This window comes from Thamnophis sirtalis, unplaced genomic scaffold (assembly GCF_051295495.1).
Source record: "Thamnophis sirtalis isolate CommonGarterSnake01/CBP01778 unplaced genomic scaffold, rThaSir2_p1.2 scaffold_3, whole genome shotgun sequence".
Taxonomy (NCBI): Eukaryota; Metazoa; Chordata; class Lepidosauria; order Squamata; family Natricidae; genus Thamnophis; species Thamnophis sirtalis.
Window position 1 is genome coordinate 156,127,722 of NW_028261383.1, and position 9,695 is coordinate 156,137,416.

A 9,695-nucleotide genomic window follows, 5' to 3' on the forward strand; every position below is an offset into this window, starting at 1 on the left:
AGAGGCCTAGCTAAATCTTTGGAGTTGTCCATGCGGTTTTGCGTCTTTTTCTTCTTTACTCCCCCTTTTCCCTTCTCTCTCTTCTCTCCTTAAGGGCAGAAGCAAAGCTTCCTACCGAAAGGGTGGATTTCTTCATATTTTGGGCACGGCACCAAACAAGGCCTTATCGTTTCTCAGAAGTGCCTCCGGCCTTCCTGGGAAAGTCAACATACAGGGCCTCACTCCGGAACTGCAAGTTTGGCCCCTTCCCTCCCCCCCACACCCTTTCAACCGGGAGAGCGCCACTTTGCACATGGCCCGAAGCCCTCTCTCCCCCTCCGGCTTCTAAAGCTTCGAAGCGAGGATTCAAGGTGGGATTGGGAGACCATAATATACATACACACAGAGGCTTTTAACGTCTCCCTGGCTACTTTCTCTCCTCCTCCTCCTCCTCCCTCCTTCTCCGACCTCGCCTGCGCTTCCCTCCCAACCTCGGGCAGCAGCACCCGGGAGAAGCAGACGGAGGATCCATCCGGCTCCGTCGCTTCTTTCCAGCGGAGAAATTCCAGCCCCCACCTGGTCCCGCCCGATCCTCCTCCTCCCTGAGGCAGCTTGCCCTCCCATGGCCGCTTCTTCCTCCACCCTCCATCGCAAGCCCCGCTCCCCTCCTCGGGGCCCCTCCCCCAAAAGGCTTCCCCTGCCGCGGCTCCTGTGGCTGCCTTCCCCTCCCCACAATCGTTACCCCTCCCCCGTTCGGGTCTCTTCCCCCCCACCCCGCCCGGGGGGCTGGGCTGGGCGGGGCGGGAAAAAGAAAGAAGGCGGCGCCCCCCGCCCGGCCACGATGGTCCTTTCCTTACCGCTCATGTTGGCTGACGGGGGAGGCTAACCTAAGTGGTGCCGGAGGGGTGGGCGGGGCGGGGGCAGCGAAGTCGGTGACGAGACAGCCTAACCCCACCGGTGACCGCCAAAGGGTTGGCGAAGGGAGGGAGCTGCGCCGACACGGCCCTAGCCGAGGGATCCGCCTCCTGCCGCTCTGCCCAATCACAAGGCCTGAAGGAAACTCCGGGAGGCGGTACTAGCAATGAGTGACGTGTCCTCCGACTATTCAAGCAAAGCGAGGCGGGGCTTGCCGCGGGAATGGTGGTGGCGTTGTGGGGGGGGGGTTGAAGAAAATTGAAACAGATTACGAAAAGCTCGGTGGTGGCACTCCTTCCAGGAAACGCCTCTGAGCGAGGCTCCGCCCCATGGAGAGAGGTGGAGCTTCGACCCGAGTGTTCGAGTAACACGGGCGAGGAAAGGACGAAGAGGCAGGAGTTAACTGACGTCGCGATCTGCCAATCGGCTGTCGCGCGAAGTTTCGGAAGCTTTGCGCGTATGATGAAATCGTACCGCTCGACTCGTGACCGACCTGCTTGTAACCCAATCGGAGCTCGAGAAGGCCGCGCGAGGTTTTCATGAAAGGAATAGAAGGCGGAGACAGGACAGGAAGTGACATACGCAGCGGCTACAGAGAGCCCTAGTTCAGGGAAAAGAAGCCTTTCGGAGCGATTAAACGTGGAGCCGAAGGGCAGCAACGACAGGGAGGCGGAAACCTGCCTACTCCAATGAGGGACGCGGACGGCCTTAAATTGGCCAATGGGGGATGACGGAGCTCGTGGGCCTTAGCCAAAAGTGACGGATGTGGTGCCATTTTAGCTCGGACGTGGAAAGCGAGGTTCCGCTTTTGCCTCCATTTAATGAAAGCGTTATGTAACGGCTAGTGACGCTTGAGCTATTTTCTGGGAATCGGTGAAATGGGGGTTGGCATCCGCCCATCCTATTCAGTGGTTCCGCTAGAGTTTCTCTCTCTTACCTGTCAGTCCAAGGAAGGTGTTTAAAAAAAGAGGGATTAGCGTTCACAGTACTTAAGCTTTTGCTTGCTCCTGTCAGCGAAGCACGCATTTTTCAATAAAAGAATAAACGAAATTAATCTCGTTAAGAGGCACCTTTTACATGTGGAAAGATACTGCTTATACACTGATACACAACACATTCGGATAGCATAAGTTGCTCATACATCAAGTTGCAGAATCTTCCCAAATGTATGATCACTAGCTCAAACGTTGATGCCTTGTTAGATAATGTGTACAATAAAAGGGTGAGCTACAGGTAGTCCTCGATTTATAATGGTTTACTTAGTGACAGGTTACAAAGTTACTGTCAAAGTTACAAAGACACTGAAAAAAGTGACATGACCGTTTTTTCACAGTTGCGACCTTGGCAAAACTCACTTAACAAATGTCTCACATAACCACAGAAATTTTGGGTTCAATTGTCCTAACGCAAGGACTACCTGTACAAAGGAAACTAACATGATGGGACATTGAACGTTAATGTATTTGCATTTTTAAAAAGTGTAAAAAGAATTTTTCAATCATTTAGCCTGTAGCATTTTTCATTAACCATTATTTTAATTGATATTTTAATAATAGTTGTAGTAATAGATATATATGACAATAGTTTTTAATACGATACAATAGCAGAGTTGGAAGGGACCTTGGAGATCTTCTAGTCCAACCCCCTGCCTAGGCAGGAAACCCTATACCATTTCAGATAAATGGCTATCCAACATCTTCTTAAAGACTTCCAGCGTTGGGGCATTCACAACTTCTGGAGGCAAGCTGTTCCACTGATTGATTGTTCTAACTGTTTCAAATTTAGTTCCTACAAAATACTACTTCAAGCTACAAAAAATGATTTTGGGCACTGCAGGCAGCCTCACATACTGTGGTTTAAGACTACAGTTCCTTAGGCCTCAGAAAATTGTGCCTGCTGACACTTTTCAACCCAGACTCTCTGCCCTTTTTTATTATTATTAAATGAATGGGGACTCAGAATGCTGCAAGCAAAGCACTCGCTGGAAGCATATCCTCTATTTCCAGTAATGTTTCTTGCGCCCTTATAGTTCTCAAAGGGCTTCTTAGAAAATAGATGGTAGGTGGCTGTACAGATTCAAATAAGCTGTACATTATTTAATAGGAAAAGCAATAACCTGCCAATACAGGTAGTACAGTATCCTGCGTCTTCCTCCATGGGTCAGTTGGCAACACAGTACATGAGGAAACTTGCTGGCCCTGCCATATAAACTAGGATTGTAATTTCAGGGTCTTCAATACAGTAGTTAAATGTCACAGGTAAGTGTGGCGATCCAGGTTCAGAATGTCCTAATGAAACTTGGGACAATTTTGGATCGGTAATCATATTTCAGTTTGTTTCCAAAAAGTCAAATATATAAAACAATAGAAAGATCTACATAAGCTTCCTGTTCTTTGAAGGAAATGTGAGAAATAAAGTTTGTAAATAGAAGAATATGAGCCACTTTTTTTGCCAGTTAGCATTTTTATTGAGTTATAAAGTAATGTAAAATGCAAAATACAAAGTAAATAGGAAAGGAGTGGGGAGGGAAAGGAGAAGGAGAAGTGAGGAAAGGTAAGAAAAAAAGAAAAAGAAGCATTGACTTCTGACAATGAGAGCCAATTTTCTGTAGTGGTTAAGACATCAGGCCAGAAACCAGGAGACAGAGTTCTACTGCCCTTTAGGCACAAAATCAGCTGGCTGACCTTGGGCTAGTCACTTTCTCTCAGCCCCAGGAAGCAGGCAATGGCACTTATGAAAAACCTTGCCAAGAAAACTGCAGTTACTTGGCCAGGCAGTCTCCAAGAATCAAGCATGATTTAATGGAAAAAAAAATAAAAATACCTGTATAAATGTATAGTATCTTAATACTGATAGAAATGTAAGATGGGAATCTTCTGTTTTAGCAATTGCATTGAACAGTAGTAGTGTTTAAGCGTATAACTTTTCATTTCAAAGGACTATACTATAAATTATGTAGAAAATGAAGCATATTAATGTTTCCAGAGATGACACGCTAGATGTGCTTCTTGAGGACCTGAATCCTTATTATAATGCTTTCAGAAAGGCATTGTTTCTACTATTTATACAATGAATAAGAGCAAACGTTAAACTTAATTATCTGAAATCAAATGGTTATTAAAAGTGTATTTCTTTAGTCTTCCAAATGTATTTTGAATTATTGCATATGGATCACATTGAAGTAAATAATAGAAAGAGTAATGTGCACTAATTCTAAAATACTGTGATGATCCTTAGAGGAACAGAAATGATCAGAACTCAATTAAAGAAAGCATAATATGTATTTAGGGTATTGCATAGTACTTTGTATAGGTTCCACCACAAAACCGCGAAGCCCTTATCCGCGCCGACATAAATGCGGAGGGCAAATCCGCGCCATCCGAAGTGCTAAGGAAAAACACGACCCTACCGCGATGACATAACCGCGGAGGGCAAATGCACGCCTTCCGAAGCACTCAGCACCCTAAACCTAACCCTAACTCTAAACCTAACCCTAAAGCAAACCCCTAAACCTAATCCTAACCCTTACCTTAATTTAAATCGGCTTTCTGCCGCCATGCTGTTTTAAAGCGCCCTTCTGTCGCCGCGCTGTTGCGGCACTGTTGTCGCGGTGGTGATGACGTCGCGGCTTTATCAACACGGTTTTATCACCGCTATTTTGACGAGCGCGGTTTTGTTGTACCACACTTTGTATATTTGACATACGATTTGAATTGTGTTTATGCTTGAATTCCTTTGTACACTATATTCATTGGATACTTTTCTGAAATAATTCAACAAATACAGTTACAAATACTATATATGCTATATCCCTCCAGACTACTTAAGGCCTCCTGGGAGTTGGCCTGTGATTGGATCCATATAGTATTGAATGTTTCTTTGAGTGAGGCAGTGGGGGGTCCCCTCTTCAAAAAGCCACTGCTGGACCCAACAGTACTGGACAACTTTATCTAGTCTTCAACCTCTCTTTTTGGGAAGAGAGTTGTAGCTACAAATGGTCCTAGAGGAAGTGAATTGTCAGGACTATTTTTTGGTTAGATTTCAGACCAGCATATGGTATGGTGATGGCATTGATTGTGCTTGTGGGTTACCTATAATAGAGAAGGGATGGTGTGGTGCTATTGTCCTGATTCTCTGATCTCTCAGTTTTTGATACTATCAATCATGGTATACTTTTCTGAATGGAAAGTATAAGTTTGCAGTGGTTCACTTCTTTTCTCCATAATTAGTTCTGGTTGGTAGTGATAGCAGGGAGAACATACTGATGATAACTAGCTATATGTCTCAGCCCTTGGTCAACCAAATGATAATGATAGAAGAGAATATTTCTGATCCGGTAATGGTTTTGTCCCCTTGCTTGTCTTGATGGGAAAGAATATAATTAAAGTCTACCCGCAGGTGACTGAGTGGCCATGTTCCTAAATGTTCAGGTGGCCATGGATTTTCCTTCTTTAGTCCTGAATGGGGCACTCTGCGAGAGAATGGGAGCTCTTTTGGACTTTGAGATCCTGCTTGAAGAGCAGGTAGCAGATGTGACCAGAATGTCTTTTTCTCATATCCATCTGGAACCCTTTGTTCCCTTTCCTTCCTATACCTTCCATATATAGGTCATTGCAACACACTTTAAGTGGGACTCCCCTTGAAGACCACTTGGAAAGTACAGTTGGTCCAAAATGCAGCAGCATGAGCAGTTGCAGGTGCTCAGTTTTGCTGTTCAGCAAGCTGGACTTGTTACTGGCAATCTTCTATGTGTGATGCAAGATGTCCACAATGCTCTTTATGGTATAGCACATGACTGAAGGTTTGCTTTTCTCATTGTTTCCACCTATTCTGTATGTTCCATCTATTAAGCAATGCCACCTTCTATAAAAGGTATCAAATGTTTCCAAAAAGAAGCAAAAATATCTTCACAACAGTTAGTGTGTGCAGAGCTGATTCAATATAATTTGTTGGTATATATGGATCAATAAACTTCAGCAAAATTCACCTCTGGTGCCTGACCACTAATTTTTTTTTTCAACCTTTCATCTTTTTCCCACTGTCAAAGAGCTGTCTCTCTCATTTCTTTTGCTAGGAGCAAATCCTAAACTGCCAAGGCTTGGAGGATCGACTACTGGGATATAGGGGAGGAAGCAAAAGGAGCTAAGCCTCTATTGATTAATATGTCTGAAGTAAAAAAAACCTACAGAGCTAATTACAGGTGGGAAGCGGGTGGATGGGCCTAACACACAAGCAATGGCCAAATTGATCAATTGTGTATAAAGGCAAATATCTCTTCAACTGTATTCTTTACACTCGGATGTTAGCAGAGGCTAACGAAAGTGGTTAGCTAAGTGGTTAATATATTTTAAGTTCCGGAGATCGCAATGCCTGTCTCTTCTTTTATAGCTACACCTGGAACTTGCATTTTTAGGATAGCGTGCACACACACACACACACACACACAAACACAAACACACACACATGTATTTGTAGTGTGGAAGGCATCACTGTACCCCAATTCTCCTATCCGATTGATGTGCTCTGTGAGAGCAGATGATTACATACCTCAACTTACAACACTTCTCTTAGTGACAGATTGAAGTTACAACAGTATTGAAAAAAGTAACTTATGGCCATTTTTCACACTTACAACCATTGCAGCGTCCCCTGTTCATGTGATTTACAATTGAATGCTTGACAACTGACTCACATTTATGACGGCTGCAGTATGCCGGGATCATGTGATCCCCTTTTGTGACCTTTTGACAAGCAAAGTCAATGGGGAAGCCAGATTCACTTAACAACTGTGTTGCTAATTGAACGACTTCAGTGATTCACTTAACAAATGTGGCCAGAAAAGTCATAAAATGGGGCAAACCTCACTTAACAAATTGGTCATAGCTGCTGGAAAACCACTCTGGCTGTCAGTTCTCTTATCCATACTTGAGTGATCAGTGTGTGGAATTGGAGAATTGGCAGCAAAAAAAAGAAAAAGGCAATCATCTGCAGTAACTGGCACCAGAGAAGACATGCCTGGTCTGCTTTTCTCCTCCCTTCTGCCTCTTGCATGAACAGGGGATCTCTTTTGCTTCACTCTTGAGGCAGAACAGGGTTTGGAAATGTGGTTAGTGCACGTTTAAACCAGCATACCTTTTACTGTCTCCTGCACTGGAGAGCTGTGTTTGGATGTTGCCTTATGGAAGAACTCTCTAACTGGGCTAACAGTGGCTGGCAGAATCGCTCTTCTGTGGCAATATTTACAATTCAGCTAAACCATTGGCAGATGAAGCAATTCCGGCTACTGTAATGCATCTCTTTCAGGAAATAGTTTTACTTGTGAAGTTTATAGAGGCAGAAGTCACTTCCAGAAAAACAAGGGCGAAAAGGCACTTGCTCCTCCACTTCCTTGAAAAAGAAAGTAGTGTAGGGCCATTGCCAGTTGCATTGCAAATTCCTTGAACTAATCTCCAGATTTTGTAGTTTGGAATTGCCTTTAAGAGCTTGCTAGCTAAAACCGGATTGGTCATGGCAATAACTCAAAGTAACTTTAATCCAAGCTCTGTCTTGTTGATTACTGCATAATTTCTACTACTTAAGTAGACAAGTATGTGGAAGAAGAGTTGGAGTAAGTAGAAGCTGCCTCTGGAAGATCCAAGCATGATCTCTGGATCTGGATCTGCCAAGCCATCTAGAACTGCTGCTTGTTTCTAACTCTAGTTTGGCAACAGCAGGGTTTGGCTCACCACAGATTTTGTCAACTAAATGGCTGTTCAGAAGCATTTGACTAGTCTGAAGCTATTGAGCCATAATTGCAAAGAACTGCTTGTTTGCTAAAAATACAGATTTTACCTAACATCTTTTACAACAATTATATGTCTCCCTGGGGCGATAGAACAGAGTTAAGCTGCCTTCCTCTGTTATTATTTGTAGTAAATAATTATAATTGGGGAGAGGAATGATATAGTTTGTGAAAAAGGAATGGAAATAGGAGAACTGTATCCCATTCGTTTCCATAGGGGAAAGAGAGAGGCTTATTTTGTAGTCCTTGAATCCAATCAATCGAAGCAGTTGCATACAGTTATGCTGAATTACAATGGAATTACTTATGGAAGCTCATATGATGAATTTAAAACCTATATTTAATTGGAAGTGTATTTTATCCCAATTTAAATTCTGCTCCCACAGCAGCACTCTATACATTGCTTTTCAGAAGCCCCATTAAGTTCATTTTGTCTTGTTTTCTAGTAAATGTGTAGAATTTCAGCTTAATTTTGCTGAAATTATAATATTTCAGTTTAGGCATGTTTGGTTTCTCCATAGACAGTAGAATTTCCTTTTGCTCCTGTGTCCTGCCTTCTCTTGAATCATGTCCATATTTTCTTCATCCATAATATAGTTATATAGAATTAGGATATCAGGATGAATGAGGAGTTCCTTTAAGTATCTTCTGGATTGCAAATCATAACTGAATACTTGATTAGAAGTAGTGAGAACAGCTTCAGGTTTTTAAAAAAATGTCTATGGAGATTCTCAGTCATCGAGGTCATGGTTGTCCCAAAAGTGCTTTTTTCAAGAGGCAGAAACCAGAAAGTCCAATTGCCTCTTGGAAAAAGCACCTTTGGGTCAGGGTTTTTTAAAATTTTTATTTATTTTAGGATAGATATGTTACTTTTCTTTTTAAAGATAATAATGATGAACGTAGGAGATGAAGTATTTCTTATGCTTATTTTAATCATGCACATTCATGATTCAGGACTTATATATTGTGAATTTAAATGTATTACAAAAACCTTTGGAAAATTCAATGTTGAGAGGCAGCATACACATTTTAAGATAAATAAATAAATGCATAAAGTTACTTTTCCTCACTGATCTGATTACTATTCTTCCCACTTGAAAGCCTGAGACCAAAAGAACACGTACATGCGAATTGTAAAAATACGGGAAGTGCTTTTGTACAAACTGGCCTTTAGAACTGCTCTAGAAGTTTATTGGCCCTCAATCACGTGAGTGGAGACACTTTTTAGGTTCTTTGGGGGGGGGCAATCTAGAGGGTGGGAATAAATTTTGTGATGCCATCCAATTGGCCCCATTAGGCAGTTTTACTTGTAAGTGTGACATATAACAACATCATGGGAAGCTTTTCCTATCATTTTCTAGTAATGCTATGAAAAAGTCCTTCCTTCCTGAAAACAGGTAATCTTGGGAATTCCATTGTGTTCACAGATGTCTCCGAGTCCACCCGGCTTCTTCTCTGTCCATTTTATTTCTTTAATTTTTATTTCACATTTCTTCTTTTATAAGTAACTCAAAGTGGTGAGCATACATAATACACCTTCCTCCTCCTACTTTCCCAACAACAACCACCCTATGAGGTGGGCTGGGCTGAGAGAGAGTGAGTGGACCAAAGTCACCCGGTTGGCTTTCATGCTTAAGTCAGGACTAGAACTCACAGTCTCCTGGTTTCTAGGTAGCACTTTTCCCACCACACCAAAGTGTTTCTGTTTAATGAAAAAAAATGGAATAAGGGCACTGAATGCTACAAAGCAAAGCAGTTTCCAGCATAACCTTCATTTTCAAAAATGCTCCTCTTTGATTTCATCTACCCAACACCCCACCCCACCCCCCAAACATGACCATTTGTGGGAATAGGGATCTTGATGGAAGGTAGCGAGTGAACTGGGGTACTGAAGCTTTGTAACTAGTTACATGTTCTCCACTGCAGTCATTTTGTTAGTGGCTTCACCCATGGCAAACAATTTATGACGTTCTCTATAATAAGTATATCAAATGTGCTCTCCAGCACAAAATGATTTAGT

The 9,695-nt window shown here is 42.7% G+C and overlaps 1 protein-coding gene across 3 annotated transcripts in view; it reads right to left on the reverse strand.

The window, feature by feature from the left end:
* The window catches only part of SP1 (Sp1 transcription factor), a 36,021-nt gene extending 35,072 nt beyond the window's left edge, over positions 1-949 (reverse strand). Inside the window, exon 1 of one of the 3 annotated variants that reach the window (XM_087710513.1) lies at positions 837-949. In XM_087710513.1, coding sequence (XP_087566639.1) covers positions 837-843 — 7 coding nt within the window. In that variant the 5' untranslated portion in view covers positions 844-949. Of the gene's footprint in view, positions 1-379; positions 544-836 lie in introns of those variants that run through there. The other 2 variants (XM_014071251.2, XM_087710515.1) reach the window with 2 other exon arrangements.
* Positions 950-9,695: the final 8,746 nt, after the last annotated feature.